The 16,887-nt window shown below is 41.3% G+C and overlaps 2 protein-coding genes across 2 annotated transcripts in view; one reads left to right on the top strand and one right to left on the bottom strand.

Moving 5' to 3' along the window:
* Positions 1–16,887, top strand: part of LOC146261087 (muscleblind-like protein 2a) — a 133,421-nt gene that overhangs the window by 67,778 nt on the left and 48,756 nt on the right. The window lies entirely within an intron of this gene.
* LOC146261088 (myosin heavy chain, fast skeletal muscle-like) lies at positions 2,655–14,477 on the bottom strand. The gene is made up of 39 exons (XM_084667601.1): positions 14,271–14,477; positions 14,018–14,161; positions 13,756–13,912; positions 13,619–13,646; positions 13,345–13,459; positions 13,096–13,188; positions 12,937–13,000; positions 12,723–12,821; positions 12,480–12,583; positions 12,235–12,373; positions 12,013–12,131; positions 11,704–11,853; positions 11,310–11,480; positions 10,815–11,118; positions 10,605–10,669; positions 10,392–10,479; positions 10,142–10,259; positions 9,545–9,668; positions 9,157–9,293; positions 8,637–8,892; positions 8,310–8,552; positions 8,043–8,219; positions 7,725–7,870; positions 7,272–7,362; positions 6,714–7,103; positions 6,502–6,628; positions 6,243–6,361; positions 5,926–6,122; positions 5,630–5,813; positions 5,252–5,417; positions 5,032–5,156; positions 4,631–4,939; positions 4,128–4,331; positions 3,918–4,043; positions 3,571–3,741; positions 3,317–3,421; positions 3,134–3,229; positions 2,836–2,967; positions 2,655–2,728 (listed from the first exon to the last, which is right to left on the bottom strand). The coding sequence occupies exons 1-39, from the start codon at positions 14,475–14,477 to the stop codon at positions 2,711–2,713; spliced, it is 5,808 nt and encodes a 1,935-aa protein (XP_084523727.1). The 3' UTR covers positions 2,655–2,710.

Here is a 16,887-nt window from a genome sequence, read left to right as displayed (position 1 = left end):
TAGTATAGTTTCCTCATCCCCTTTTGCGTGGCCACTGTTTTACTAGGACGTGAATGATATTCGCGATTCAGAATCAAAGAATCTGAACTTCCCATCACTAATTAGTATATATGTCTACTATGTCTAACTATGTCTCACCTGTTTGTCTTCTCCCAGATGAAATAGACTCTTAGTTTGTGCTGTAAAATACATTTGTTTTGAGTTTTTTTGTAGTTTATACACAAAAAGCACAACCAGAACATTTTATACAATATTTACATGTCATTGCTATAACTCCCATTACATTTTAACGTTACATAGTAGGAATCTTATAGTAAACAAAGGTTTGTCATCCCAAAATAGAATTTCATTTATGAGACAAAAACAAATTGTATAACATTGTGAGTCTTTCAAAACTCAATCTTAAATTTTTGTCCACAATAGTGGACAAATAGCACAAAGTGTTATGAGTTGTACCTATGTGCCTGAACTCAGTAAATGGATGTGAAAATAACAAGTGTCTTACCCCAGAGGTGGAAGCTGTCTGTCCATAGAGGCTTATCTGTGGGACTCCTTATATATTGTGTATAGTGATTAGTAAGCAGAAGTTAAATGTGGACTACCCTCCTCTAAAGGAAGAGTTAAACTTTTAGCCCATCCCTCTACATGTTTATTTTCCATGACACAGGACATTCCTGAATATGTTCCGCATTGCTTTCTGTGTATTGCTTTCCATGCATTGCTTTCTGTGCATTGCTTTCCATTTTCTTAGTTTAAAATGTATTTTTTAATGGGTTAATTCATATACCTCATACAATTATGCATACAAAGGCCCAAGTTTGTTTTTTTAAGTACAGTAAACATTAAAGGTTTTAATGAGTAAAGTACTAGATACTAGGGTCCTGCAATATGCAGTTTGATTCTAAATTAATTAAATAAATACATACAGCATTTCCTCCAATAAACGCTGCGGCGTTTATTAAAAAAGGTCAATTTTTGGTGCTGCGTTTATTCAAGGTACTCAAAGTCGCTTTACAGAGTCCAGCATTCATTCCGACACTGTCAAACCGGTGGTCGTACGGAAGCGTGGCTGCCAATCTGCGCCTACGGCCCCTCCAACCACCACCAACATTCGTTACCAACATTCAATCACATTCATACAATGCATGTCTTTATGATGGAGGGGGAAACCGGAGTACCTGGAGGAAACCCACGCAGGCACGGGGAGAACATGTAAACTCCACACAGAAAAGACCTGGAAGCCACCGGGTTTTGAATCAAGGACCTTCGTGCTGTGAGGCGACAGTCCTAACCACTGAGCCACTGTGCTGCCCAAAGCACTGTGTCCAACAAGTTATGTTAGATCAACGCAGAACAAAATGTTGCCTGGACGCCAAGGTAGTTGATAAATACGTAACTGGGGCTATCCTGTGAGCTTGATTAGCCAGTGTCCAGAAGGCTGACATTATTGTCTAGATATAATATCAAATTAATGGCCAGTGTCCAGAAGGCTGATATTTTCTCCTGATATAGTATCAAATTAATGGCCAGTGTCCAGAATGCGGACACTTTCTCCAGATGGAATATGAAATGAGTGGCCAGTATCCAGATGCAATATCGAATCAATATCAAATATCAAGAGAGCTGACTTTTCTTGTTCAGGTATAACATCAGATGAATGGCCAATGTTAGGCTCACATTTAGTCAAGATGCAATATTAAATGAATTTGAATTATTTCATCGGTATATTGTGTATCCCTTGCGGTCACTAACAGTAAGGCAGATTTTCTGTGTACATGCAGCGAAGCCTCTCTCTGAGCAGATTATGGCACACAGCCCAGACAGTTAGGAGACTGTGAGGCAAATCATGTACGAACTGGGACTTCAACGTAATTAACCACCACCTCAGCTGCTGACTACTCTAGTGTATCAGTGTACTGACCACTGAAGACCCGTTAAGGAAGCAATTCTGTGCATTCTATATCTGTGCTGTCCAACTCATGTATTTAAGCATGACTGAGAGACAGAGTTTCACTCATGCCATCAGTTTGTTTTGAACTGATTGTTTGCATGTGATGTCAATTTTAATTAAAAAGTTTACTACCTTCCTAGTCTTAGGGATGCATTAAGGAATAATATTTAGGTTTGATGTAATGACATTTATAGAGTTATGTATATTTAGCATGTGAGTGTTGTGAAATTAGTTTTGTCACATTGGATGACATTTGGTGATTTTATCCTTACCCGGCAAGGAGTTTTGACCAAGTGATTGTCTAGGTGTGAAGAGTAGAGGAGATTAGCCGCATGATCTTTTACTCACTCTTGGTCACTAATGGACCCACTTTTTCAAACATAATTTACTGAAACAAATATCTTTAGACTTTCAGCTATAGCACCTTTAATCCGGCCACAGTAGCTCTAAAAATCTCACTTTCTTATAAATACTATATTCAGGAACATGGAAGAATCTATTTCAAAGACTACACATGCCATGTGTTTTCAAACTTAATTTGGATGCAGACATTTTGTATATGCTTTATTGACCATAGAATTGAATTTCTATGGACAAAGTTGTGCAACCTGAGACGACATTTGTGCCTCCTACAACAAACCCACAAGCCATGTCATTGTGTAGATGTTTTGTTTTATTTTCAAAAATCCTCAAAATACCACTATGTACATATTTTATGAAACACAGCAATGATTCACAGGGTCTTGTTCAGGTTAGTGTCTATTCCGCTTCTTTTGCCTGATTGTGAGAAAGACAAAAATAGGGAATTATTGTATTCTATTTACAAATGGTCTGACAAAACAATATACTGCATTTTATTCCTTGGTGTGACAGCAGATCTTTACCTTTCCAGCATCACGACTCTTGGTTCTGAGCTTGTTGACTTGAGATTCAGCGATGTCGGCACGCTCCTCAGCCTCCTCCAGCTCATGCTGAACCTTCCTGAACTTGGACATGTGGGAGTTGGCCTGTTCCTCCTGGAATAAATTAATTTGAAAAACATTTCTTACAAATTTTGTAAGTGCTTGCTGTAGTGATCATTTTGACAAGAACAATACCATTGGTAAAGCCATATATGTATACACTGAAAGCTAGGAAAGCTTTATTTTGCATAAGCAAGGGTCAATTTAGCATTAGACTTACCGCCTCCTCAGCTTGTCTCTTGTAAGCCTTCACTTTAAGCTGCAGTTTGTCCACCAGGTCCTGAAGTCTGGTTACATTCTTTTTATCCTCCTCAGTCTGAAGCAGATAATAAGGTCAATTAGAATGAGATGTGTCAACATGAACTGTTGTATCAACAAATGATGATTTTGACTGCGTTGTTACCTGGTATGTCAGCTCCTTGACTCTGCGCTCATATTTGCGGACTCCCTTGACTGCATCTACACCTCTCCTCTGTTCAGCCTCCACCTCAGTCTCCAGCTCACGCACCTGCAGCGAGAACCGTAGCTCATGGTGAGTCCATCACTCCCATGCTAAAAGGTCCGTTTGAACAGCATTACAACTGGGGAAAAGGGGCTTACAAATATTTGACCTTTCTCAAGGCAACAGGGATTTATTTTCAACTTTTGCAAACTTACCCTGGACTCCAGTTTCTGGAGCTGCTTCTTGCCGCCCTTCATGGCCAGGTTCTCTGCCTCATCCAGACGGTGCTGCAGGTCCTTGACTGTCACCTCCAGGTTCTTCTTCATCCTCTCAAGGTGAGAGCTGGTGTCCTGCTCCTTCTTCAGCTCCTCTGCCATCATGGCCGCCTGCAGCAACAGAATGCAGCTTGGTTGAACTGAGGAGCCGTACGCACACATAATATATCATACCAGGTTACATGACCTGGTATGGTTACATGACTTGATGTGCCCTTAAAGACAGTGCAGGTAAAGTAGCATACTCAATAGTGACTGTTCTGGGATACTTAGTTATCCAAACTCACATCAGTGATGGCCTTCTTGGCCTTCTCCTCAGCGTTCCTGGCCTCCTGGACAATATCGTCCACCTCTCCCTGCACCTGGACCAGGTCAGCCTCAAGCTTCTTCTTGGTGTTCAACAGGCTGGTGTTCTGGAAAGAGAGCACACTTGGATATAGCAAAACAAAACCTTTGCTGTGCAAGTTATTTATCTACTTGTCTTTATGTGTCCGCACCTGGGAATGCAGCAGTCCCACTCTCTCGCTGGCGTCCACCAGCTCCTGCTCAGCCACTTTGCGGCCTCTCTCTGTCTGCTCCAGACCTGCTCTCAGCTCTTCAATCTCTGCCACCATCAGACCGTTTCTACGTTCCACCATGGCAGCCTGTTCCTTCATGTCCTCTGCGGCACGGACGGCATCATCCAGGTGCAACTGGGCATCCTAGAAACACAGAAGAGTGTAGAGAGGAATGATGAGATGCTGCTGTGTACAGTATGGCTTATACTGCTTCAGCAGTACTGTTTGTACTGAAAATACATGCTCTTTGTAAGGATGATATTATTCCTTGCCCTTCTATATTCATGCACCCATGTTATCCAAACCAAAACAAATATGATCCAAGATGGACATTTGAGCCCCCATTTTCTTATTTTGAGTCTAGATCTGTAGTAATGGTCTGAAGTCATTGGTAATGTAATTACCTGCAGTATACGCATCACTATTGCCAATATTCACGGTACCTTGAGTTGCGCTTGAACGTTCCTCAGCTGCTTTTGGGACTCAGCAGCCTGGCGGTTAGCATGGCTCAGCTGGATCTCCATCTCATTCAGGTCTCCCTCCATCTTCTTCTTGATCCTCAGGGCGTCATTCCTGCTGCGCACCTCAGAGTCCAGGGTGCTCTGCATGGAGTCCAGCACTCTCTGGCTGTTCCTCTTGATCTGCTCCATCTCCTCATCCTTCTCTGCCAACTTCCTGTCCACCTCACCCTTGATCTGGTTCAGCTCCAGCTGCACACGAAGAATCTTGGATTCCTCATGCTCCAGAGTTCCCTGAATGAATGAAAATATTTGCAAATGTCAATCTTAGTTGTGGTGATTCCAAGAGGGTTTATTCTTTTCTGGGAATTTTGGAGAGTTTTTACCTCAGCCTCCTCCAGAGCCGTCTGGATCTCAGACTTCTCTGTCTCCACTGTCTTCTTGGCCTTCTCCAGCTCATGGATGCTCTTGCCAGTCTCTCCGATCTGCTCGGTCAGGTCAGAGATCTCCTCTGTGATTTGAAAAAGAAACATAGTTTCATTCCAAAATGTATAGTCAGATGTACTTAACATGTGGGAAAGCACCACACACAACTTTGTAACTCACGTTGCAAGTTCTTGTTCTCTCTCTTCAGAGTCTCCAGCTGGTCAAGAGCCTCCTCATAGGAGTTCTTCATCTTGAAGAGCTCTGTGCTGAGAGAACGAGCCTCCTTCTGAGCTCCCTCCAGCTCAGCCTGGCCCTCCTCAAACTTCTGCTTCCACTCTGCAAGAACCTAGGAAGAAGCACATGACAACGACATGAGCATGACAATAGAGTTCTTAAGCCCCAATTGCAGATTTTGGTCCATCTAGGCAAGTAGGCACATCCCAAATAAGTCTTGCAATGTATGCATTTATGTATATATGTATTCAATTAAACATTAATATCCCCATGTTCCACACGTACAGTTACATCAAAACCTTGAACTGGCACAATATTTTTCACCTTGTCAAAGTTCCTCTGCTTCTTGTCCAGGTTGGCAGCCAGGGCATTGGCTCTCTCAACATCAATCATGAGGTCCTCCACTTCTCCCTGCAGCCTCTGCTTGGTCTTCTCCAGAGAGGCACACTTGGAGTTGGTGGCCTCAATGGTCTCTTCAGCTTCCTGAAGACGCTGAGCCAGCTTCTTCCTATTGACAGAAATCATGACATTGCAAATATGTTCTGTACTGATTGCTAGCTTGGAGTGGTTGACAATAATGTTATATTGGGGTACTATGAATGACTATCTTTTGGACTTACTTGGCCTCCTCCAGCTCCTCTGTCCTCTGGATGGCATCAGTCTCGTACTTGGTTCTCCACTGAGCCACCTCAGAGTTGGCCTTGGACATGCCGCGCTGCAGCTCTGCCTTGGCCTCCTGTTCCTCCTCAAACTGTTCCCTCAGCAGGTCACAGTCGTGGCGGGCAGATTGGACACCATGGGCCAGTGCGTTCTTAGCCTGAGAGGAAAATATTAGGAGACATGGGTGATATAGTAATGGACTAAAAAAGTATTTGATAACTTCTGTACTGTAAAACTGTCATAGTTAGGCAACATGGGGCTTCTTTAGTTATTTTACCTTGACCTCCTCCTCAACAAGCCTCTTGAGCTCCTCAATCTGCTGGGTGTAGGCCTGCTTTCCCCTGGTCAGCTGGGACACTAGGGCCTCCTTCTCCTCCATCTGGCGAGAAAACTCACCTATGTGGAATTAAGAAAGCTCTTTGTTAGGTCTGTTTCTTGATTATACTTGGTTATTTTCAATATACACCTTGTGGAACATATTTCTGCATGTAGACTTTTGAACACATCAATCGTGTCTGGTATAATTTTTTTTTTACCATTCTCAGTGAGGAGTCTGGCTTTCTGTCCACCGATGTCGTTGAGCTGGCGAACATTCTCATCGTTCTTGGTCTTGATCTCACTGAGCTGGTCCTCAAGGGTACGGCACATCTTCTCCAGATTGCCCTGTGCAACAAACACAATGTTACACTCTACATGAATCTATTTATAAATGATTGAAATGCTTATATCTTTCTGCTTTGATTCATACCTTGGCCTTAGCAACTGCTTCCATGTTGGAGGAGAGGTCGTCAATCTCCATCTTGAACTCACTCTTCTCTTTCTCCAGCTTCTGCTTGACGCGCTGCAGGTTGTCGATCTGCTCTCCCAGCTCTGCCACACTGTCAGCCTGCTTCTTCCTCAGGGCTGAGGCTGTGGCCTCATGCTGCAGGGTGGACTCCTCCAGGTCACGTCTCAGTTTCTGGAACTCAGCCTCTCGCTTCTTGTTCATCTCAATCTGAGCAGCTGTGGCGCCTCCGGCCTCCTCCAGCCTCTCGCTGATCTCCTCGAGTTCCCTGGACAGATCGGCCCTCTGCTTCTCCACCTTGGCCCTGGCAGCGCGCTCAGCCTCAATCTCCTCTTCCAGCTCTTCAATACGAGCCTACAATAGAAAAAACATTGTTTTGCATCAAAGTCTCCAAATAATGGCCTAAATATGAGCAGAAAATGACTTAATAGACAACATGGATTTTAAGTACAAGCAAGTCACATTTCATCCATCCCAAAACAGGAAATACGACCTGTCTGGGGTTTAGTAACTACAACGCACCTGGAGCTCCTTGATTTTCTTCTGCAGTTGGGCACCCAGAGACTGCTCATCCTCAATCTTGCTGAGGAGCTGGCTGGTCTCAAAGTCCTTCCTTTTGTGCACAAATGAATCCATGTCAGTTTTCGTTTTTTTGTCATTGAGTGGAGATTACATTGTAAAGCACATCCACCATTTTTCATAACAATGCCTTTCTATGCCTAATGATTAAGATATTCAGCGATGTAATCTATGTTATCTGAATAGTATATTTAGAAACAAAAGTCAGTGTCATAGGTCTTTATTATTGCATTCCTCTAAGTTGAAGTAAGAAATGTTAAATGCATTGACCCACAAATGGGTTTGAACATTGGACATCGAAACAATTATGTGGAAGTCAAAATTGGTTTTAATGATTGCTGGAGTGAATGAAATCCATATAATGTCAAGAAAGTCTAATGATTATACAATACTTACTTCTTGATCTTTTCATCAGACTGCTGCTTGTCGTTCTCCAGGTCCATGATGGACTCCTGGGCCAGTTTCAGGTCTCCCTCCAGCTTTCTCTTGCCTCTCTCCAGGTCCATACGGAGCTTCTTCTCTTGCTCCAGAGAACCTTCAAGCTGGAGGACAAAACGCGTTTCTCATACTTAAGCTTTGATGTTAACAGCTCATTCATAACACCTTATATTATTATAGTGTAGTCAGACGTCATACTGAATCCCCAAACCTATTAAATTCATTACCAATAGAGGCAAAGTTGGATAAAAAGACAGAAAACATAACTTGACTCACGTCATCAACTTGCTGTTCCAGCTTGGTCTTGGCCTTGGTCAGAGTGTTGACTTTGTCCTCCTCTGCCTGCAGGTCATCCAGTGTCTGCTGGTGGGCCTCTTGCAGGGCCTTCTTCTCCTTGGTCAGCTTGGCAACACTTTCATCTTGAGATGCCATCTCCTCTGTCAGGTTTTTAACCTGCAGACAAAGACAAAGTTAGCTCAAGTTATAGCTAATGTTTGGTGTTTTTAACAAACTACTGCTCGGAAAGTGGTGAGATGTTGATACCTTGTTCTCTGTGGCATGCTTCTCCTTCTCCACTTTGGCCAGGGTAAGCTCCAGATCATCAATGTCCTTTTTCAGCTCAGAACACTCATCCTCCAGCTTCCTCTTCTTGGCAGTCAGCTCAGCATTCATCTCCTCTTCATCTTCCAGCCTCTCAGTTGTCTCTTTGAGTTTGGCCTCCAGCTGGATCTTGCTCTTGATCAGACCCTCACATCTCTCCTCAGCGTCATTCAGATTCTCTGATTCCTGAGAATAACAGAGGTTTGTTAGACCTTAATGAGGTGTGTGTGTGTGTGTTTGCGTGTGGGTGTGTGTGTCTGGCTCACTCACTGATGCAACTTGGAGAGACAAGTCATTCTTCTCTTGCAGGAGGGACACCATCTTTTCCTCCAGCTCCTTCTTGCGAGCTTCAGCCTTTTCAAGAGCAGCTTTGCACTTCCCATAGTCCTCTTTCATGTTGGCCAGCTCCTTCTCAGTCTCAGCACTCTGCAGGAGAGGCTTGATCTTGTAGTAGACCTTCATCCATGGCCAATGTTTCACATTCATGAACGAGCGGATGTTGTACTGGATGGTGAAGACAGACTCTCTGATAATAAGAAAAAGAGAGGCATGGACAAAAAGAGATAGTTTAGCCCGATGCAGATTATGCAATGTAAAGTCATTACTATAACCCATTCCTACATGTAAAGTCTATCATTCAATCAAGCCCAAGATATCCATCATTCCAAAATTCACAAGTCCACATCATGATTCCAACAATAGCTTCTTGGTGAAACAAAATGAATCCATCTCTAAAAGCAATATTTGAATGCAAATACTTGAATCCATCCTTTTATCATTTCCATCTCACCTCCTTTCCATCATCTTGGTAAACTCCTTCCTCATCAGGTATCCCCGGGCAAGAGCCTGTGTCATGGTTACCAGATGAGCAAGCTTCTCATCTCTCATCTCCTCCAGGACACCAAGCAGACCAGCTTTGAAGAACACCTGAGACACAAGTATAAAACAAAACTGAAGTAAACACTTCTGGTGAAAACACATTGCCATCTAAATAGAAAGCAAAGGTTATGTATGACATTAGGATCAAATATGGATAATACAGTACATTTCTCATATGTTGTTAATTATTAAGATTGTTGGATTGCTCTCGAAACAGATACATTAGATATTTAATAACCTCTGTAGGTCACAAACATGAGTTGCCAGTATTCCATCATCATTAGTGTATGGTATGTTACCTTGGTGTGTCCAAACTTGTACTCATCATGGTTAATATCAATGGACCCAAGCAACTTCTCAGACGCCTTCTTGTTGTCCATGAACTGGCCTTCGGGGATTACACCGGCATTCAATACCTTGTATCTGAATAGGGAGAAAATGTGTTTATTATTTGCTATGTTTTTATAGCTTGACGTTGTCATACTCATAATTCTAGTCAGAATTTGAGTCTGATAACTCTCCGTTGGGCTGTGACAATGGGGCGTGTTTCAACCGAACTCGTAAAACAAATGCCTCTTCGCTCAGTTGGATAGACCTACAACCAATCAGAGCAACGTCATATGTTGTTTGTTGAAAACAAATTCAACCCATGCGCTCTTTCGTGACGTTGTTGATTACGTTACTGTTTATCATTTGTCCATCATCGTATAAAGTCCGCCCTGGCAATTTCATTGGTCCGCTCAGCTCCTCGTTTTATATAGTTTGTCCCCAATACGAGCCCCTCCAGACCCAAGTTCCCGACCCTTTTTTTGTGGGCGGAGCTAAGTTGGGCTGAAAGCCAGGCTAATGTTTTTATCCATCTACCATATCTTTGTTGCATTTGTGTGTAAGACTACCTCTGCTTGAAGTCAGCATAGATGATTCTGCTGGGGAAGCCCTTAGTGCAAATCCTAATACCCTCCAGCACACCGTTACACCTCAGCTGGTGGATGACCAGGTGGTTCTCCATCAAACCTGGATGAAAGATTTGGGGTCAGCTTTTTACTTTGTGGAACTTATTTATAGAAATAATAATAGAATGAACGTATTCTATGTTTAAGGTAATAATGACTACTGAGAAGTAATCCATGAAACAATATGTTATACCTGGAGTCTTAGACTCATTGGGGATCAGACAACGCACAAAATGAGGGTGGGTGCTCCTCAAGTTGGTCATCAGCTTGCCCAAGTTCTCCTGTAAAGTTGTTATAAAGCATTTATGTTACGCTCAGATATTATTCACAATAAAGCAAAAATCTTCACTAATATTAGAGTACAATCACAGCATATCACAAATTATATAAAAAAAACCTAACTCACTCTGAACTGAGAGGACACAGTCTGCATGGAACCTCCCTTCTTCTTGCCTCCTTTCTTTGAGGTATCTGTCATAGGAGAGTCGGGAGTTAGACAGCATAACACATGACTGTGTCTTGTTGCTTGAACAATATTGTTAATTAATTAACAAATCATGTTAATATGTTCAATGTATAAACCTTTGTGTTTGTAATCTAATTCAACCATACTAACCCTCAGCTGGAGCAGCAACGTAGAGCGTGGCCAACAGTTTGGCTGAGGACTTTCCATACAGCTGAAGCACAGACTCGTTCAGGGGATCCTTGTTCTTGTCCAGCCAGCCAGTGACATTGTAGTCCACTGTACCAGCATAGTGGACCAGGGAGAAGTGGGCCTCGGCCTTGCCCTTGGCTGGTTTAGGCTTCTCAAATGCCTTGTTTTTTCCAAGATGCTGGTCATACAGCTTGTTCTTGAAGGAAGTGTCTGAAGCCTTGGGGAACATGCACTCCTCTTCAAGGATGGAGAAGATACCCATTGGCTGTGTAGAAATATACTTTGATCAGTCAAATATACTGTGTATAAGCGTGGGCTGAAACGGTATAATTGAATAAGACATATATTAAGCACTGTGATATGATAAGAACATGTCAGTTTAATGTATCTACATGTATGAAAAACCTTGTATCCTTGCCAGGTATGAAACATCCACAGTTTTTACAGACACCTCACCTTCTCAATAAGCTCAATGCAGGCAGCCAAGTCCATGCCAAAGTCAATGAAAGCCCAGACAATGCCCTCCTTCTTGTACTCCTCTTGCTCCAGGACGAACATGGTGTGGTTGAAGAACTGTTGCAGCTTTTCATTGGTGAAGTTGATGCACAGCTGCTCCATGCTGTTGTACTGTCGATTTGCAAAGTTTGGCAGAAATTTATTGCGTCATCCCACCATACCAAATGCATTTTTTACTTTATTTGCACTTGATTTGTGTTCCTATGAATCAAATCATTGAAATAAAGTAGACACTATCTGTATAGTTTAAGGAAGCACCAAAGGAACCATTTGATACATTTTTTATGTATTTCTAATAATTTGTCAAATATTGCCATAAGGATCTCAAACTCACGTCAAAGATCTCAAAACCAGCAATGTCAAGCACACCGATGTAGTAGTTCCTTGGCTGCTTGGTGTCCAACATCTGGTTGATGCGGATGACCATCCACAAGAACATCCTCTCATAGATGGACTTGGCCAGAGCCATCACTGAGTTGTTCACCTGTGTAACATCAATGCTAGCAGTTACTTTCACTGTCTTACACAAATGTTATTAACTTATTAATTCAATGCAAAGTGATTAAATATCTTTTTACAAAAACTCCACAAGTCTAAAGAAACAGTATCATTATAAAATGACTGCTCTCAAGTCTATTGTTACCTGAGGCACTGTCTGACCCTTGGTCACAAACTCATTGCCGACCTTCACTCTGGGGTAGCACAGGGCTTTCAGCATGTCAGCTGAGTTCAGACCCAGAAGGTAACCGATTTTATCAGCCACTGGGGAGAGAAATGAGCAATGAGCATCAGAGTGCAAAATTTATCACAGGAATATAGTTAAATGCATGCTCTTTAGAACTTTGATAGAAATAGTGTGTCTTACCATCTGTGCCATCTGGTTCAGCCTGCTCCTCACGCTGCTTCTGCTTGAAGTGCATGTTGCCGTGGTGCATGACAGCACCGGTAAACTTGTAGATGCTCATCTTCTCTTCAGCGGTGAAGCCCAAGATGTCAATAGCATCCTGGATGGGGAAAGAAAGTTTATATGTAAAGTATGTAAAGTTAAATATGTGAAGTTAAAGTTTATATGTTATTATATTTTCAAGTTGAACCCTTTTAGTGACTTACATCGGTGGCATCAAGCTCAACTGTGTCATCAATACTGGCCACAGTGATCTGACCCTGGCTGATCATGGGGTAGTCATAGGGGTTGGTGGTGATAAGCGACATTTCTGTGGAGACACAAAACTAAAATGACTATCAACAAAGGCATGTGTACATGTTATGTCAAAGGAAGAACCCTCAATGAGTGGACAAAAGAGTAAATGTCATTCAGAACATATTGTTTCTTTAATCCCTGCAGTGCCTCACCAACAAGCTCAGGTTTGTGGTTGGTCATCATCTGGTAGAAGATGTGGTAGCCTCTCTCATCAGGCAGCTGGAAGCTCACTCTAGACTTCTCCAGCAGGTCTGTGAGAAACGTGGTTGAAAGGATATAAAAACATGAGAACAGTTTGAGTCTCAAGTGAATGGACACCAACATGTATTCAAAGGATCATCTGGGAAGTAATTCAAACCAACTTACAGGTCTCAATGTCAGCACTAGCCAGTTTTCCGTTCATGTGGAAGTGAATCCTAATGAATTTACCCTGAAAGAGGTCATAGAGAGGGCTTTTTCAACGCATCCTATTGATTTCTAAGTTAGTGAAAAATGTGAAAATGAATATTTTCCCTCCAAACTTACAAAGCGAGATGAGTTGTCATTCCTCACTGTCTTGGCATTACCGTAGGACTCCAGTAGAGGGTTAGCTGCAATGATCTGATCCTCAAGGGAACCCTGAAGGGAGACAAAACATTGGTCATTCAGACTGATCATCAATCATCCAAAACTAAATCCATAACCTATCAAGTTGCTGAATGAGTAATAACAAGTAATACACTAACAGTCTCATTGACGTTGCATGCACTTTCTATGGTAAATGTTTGGTCATACCTGCATTTTACCAGGAACATGTTCCTTCTTCTTCTCACCTCCAGACACAGCAATGGTGGCAAAGTACTGGATGACACGCTTGGTGTTGACAGTCTTTCCAGCACCAGATTCTCCACTAGTTTATGAGATGATAAAAAATATGATTTAGTGTGCATTAACTAAAATAAGTATTGTCAAGCATCTTAAGTCATTAAGCATTTTGTCTTCATATTTATATACATATATAGAAGTCAGATAATACAAAATATACACTCAATTAAAGTCTCAAACTTACGTGATTAGGACAGACTGGTTCTCCTTATCTGAAAGTAAATTGACAAATAAATGCGTCAGAAGTGATACGAGTAGCAACTAAGAATGCATCCATCCATCTATATATGACTTCAGCCATCTATCAGTGAGCGTCCATACCAGTCAACATGAACTGAAAGGCGTTGTCAGAGACGGAGAAGATGTGGGGTGGAGCTTCCATACGCTTCTTCCCTCTGTAGGCGTTGACCACTTCCATGTCATACACAGGGAGCCACTTGTAGGGGTTCACCGTGGCACAGAAGAGCCCAGAGTAGGTCTGCATATAAGCAGAGTAAAGACAAATTTTGATTTTAGAGCCCAAGTATGGTACATTTTCGGAGGGTGTATTTTGCCTCCTTAAGGTGGCTCATCATTTTCTTACGTAGATCATCCATGCTGCATAACGCTCTTTGAGGTTATACAGGACAGAGGCTTCATTGAGGTAGGTCATCATGGCCATGTCCTCAATCTTGTCAAACTTAGGAGGGTTCATGGGTGAAATGTCTTCTTCTTTGAAGGTTTTTACCTGAAAAACGTCAATAACAAACATGAAGCCTACACTAAATGAATAACACAAACATGTACAGCAACATCCACTAAATGTTTCTTTCATTCCGCGCTAAGTATCATCTTACCTCGTCAAGGATAAGGACTTTCACATCACATTTCCCACCGTCTCTTTTAACAACCATACCCTTAAGGTACAAATCCTTGGGATCAGGCACGTAGCAGGCATTCTTAGCATCAAATGGTGCAGCCTGGGCCTCAAGCCTCTCCCTCTCAGGCTTACGGAGGTAAATGGCGGCCTTGCCATATTGGGCCATCTCCGCGTCCGTACTCATGGTGGCGGTTTACTGGGAAAAAATATATCACTGTTACAAAATCTATTCCTTCTTTTCTCATTAATTCAAAGTTCAATTCAATTCAACTGCGACCAATTATCACTTCAAATGGTGTATACTAAATAAAACAATATCATCATTCATATTATACAATTACAGTAGTAGTTATACTGATGGTCCTTAGGCTTTGAGCAGAATACATTAGTATATAGCATCAAACTATGTCTTACCTGTTTGTCCTCTCCTAGATGAAATTGACTCTTAGTTGGTGCTGTAAAATATATTTGTTTTGAGTTTTTTAGTAGTTTATACACAAAAAGCACAACCAGAACATTGTATACAATATTTACATGTCATTGCTATAACTCCCATTACATTTCAATTTTACCTAGTAGGGATGCACCGATAAGAAAATGGCCAACAACAACAGCCGATATTCATATAACAAAATTGTCCTATGCCAATGTTTTGACTGCACTGATAATTTCAACAATGTCAGAAAATGTGATAAACATTGTCTTTCTGCTCACTTTAATTTAGGTTAATTTGAGGATTTATTTTTTCATTTGATTAAGAAAAGGAATGATACCGCATTCAGACATAAGATAAATGGCCAACAATACTAGTGGCACCGCTGTCCAGTGCTGATTACGCGATATTGCACACACCTGTGTTTTTGTTTACCCCATTTAGAATCTAATAGTAAACAAAGGTTTGTCATCCCAAAATAGAATTTCAGTAATGAGACAACAATTAATTGTATAACATTGGCAGTCTTTCCAAACTCAATCAAAAAAATGTTGTCCATAATAGTGGACAAATTGCACAAAGTGTTATGAGTTGTATCTATGTGCCTGAACTCAGTAAATGGATGTAAAAATAACAAGTGTCTTACCCCAGAGGTGGAAGTTGTCTGTCCATAGATGCTTCTTTTTGGGACTCCTTATATATTGTGTTGAGTGATTAGTAAGCAGAAACTAATTGTGGACTACTCTCCTCTAAAGGAAAGAGTTAAACTTTTAGCCCATCCCTCCCTTTCTCTCCTTGCCCCTGTGTCTCTTTGTCATGACACAGGACATTCCTGAATATGTTCTGCATTACTTTAACTTTTTTGGGTTGCTTTATAGTATGCAGTTTCACACCTTTTGACCAATTCGCTACACTTGTGTGAAAAGGAAAATTGTGTTTCATTCTAGATCATAGAAATGATTAATAGGTTCACCAGAAAATGAAAAATATATGTTTTATTTGAAGGTGAACATTACGTAGATAACGTGTTGTATTGTTTTTCCACCGTGAAGAGTATAGATAAAATATCTTTTTAGCCACATTCTTTAGTTAACTATGAATTTTATAATAATTACATTGAAATGTATCCAGTCTGGTTTCCAGTATCCTAATCCTATTCAGTCCATGGAAATCTAAGACCTATTTCTTTGGGGTAAGAAATTATTGGATGACATGATCTACTGATTGAGCAAGCCATAGACTTGATAATATCTACGGTAGGCTTACTATAAATCCAGCTATCAGGAGACAACATGTAAAGAATTCACACCTGTATTTCTGGTTGAACTTCCTCTCAAAGCTGTCTTGACATTAACTGAGGCCTAGACTTAAAGAGGCTTCTCTTCTTCTGAGGTTAAAAGGTCATGTTGTGGAGCTTAGCCCAGTCCACATTTAGATAAGGCCCTTACTTGGTCAGACTGACAGCTGTCAGTGAGCAGACGCTGAACACATACTTGTGCCCTGTAAGGAAATATTCTGTGGAAACTATATTTGAACTTGTCTATTAATTGTATATACAGATTGTGGTAACCCTTGGCATCACTCATTTGACCACTCTTGCTTTAAGTGGTTAAATAATCTGAGCTCGTTCTTGTTACAGTTTTTCTGAATTGCTAAAACACTAAAACCCATTGGCTGAACAAAGTTATCAGTTGCCTAAACTCATGTAGCTAATTGTGCAGTCTGTTGTCAATACCTTAAACCATTTCACATGGTAAAACACAATTTGCAAATCTCACATAGACTTTTCAGCAAAACTCTAAACACATTCTCATTCTCAAAACACATTCTGCACTCTAATGGACATGTCATCCATACTGGTAAACACAAATGGCAACAATCAAATACAAATAGAAAAAACATGTCATTGACTAAACACAACCACTCAAAATTGATTTCACTTGTTTTTAAATGATGTGACACAACCAATATAAGCCAGTTCAGAGAGCAAACAGGTTGTTGAAGGTGGGAAAATATTCCTTGTGATGTCAATGACCCTGACCCAGCCCAAAGACAAGAAGAAGCACATTGATCACATGTTCACTCCTTTGATTTTTGTCCCTTTTACTGTATAGTATTGTATACTGTAGTACAGTGCATTGTAAGCTCTATACTGTACAAT

Source organism: Hypomesus nipponensis, chromosome 12 (assembly GCF_054491055.1).
Source record: "Hypomesus nipponensis isolate SF chromosome 12, ASM5449105v1, whole genome shotgun sequence".
NCBI classification, from domain to species: Eukaryota; Metazoa; Chordata; class Actinopteri; order Osmeriformes; family Osmeridae; genus Hypomesus; species Hypomesus nipponensis.
The sequence above is the reverse complement of the archived record's forward strand: the minus strand, read 5'-3'. Positions and strand labels throughout refer to the sequence as shown.

Bases quoted from the DNA above. Each gene is read 5' to 3' on its own strand.
- LOC146261088 (XM_084667601.1), bottom strand. From the start codon at position 14,477: ATGAGTACGGACGCGGAGATGGCCCAATATGGCAAGGCCGCCATTTAC. The intron at 12,584-12,722 runs GTGAGGCACTGC...GTGTCTCCACAG, and splicing joins CCACAAACCTGAGCTTGTTG to AAATGTCGCTTATCACCACC. The intron at 5,814-5,925 runs GTAAGTCCAAAA...TTCTGTCAATAG, and splicing joins GAGGAGCTGGAGGAGGCCAA to GAAGAAGCTGGCTCAGCGTC.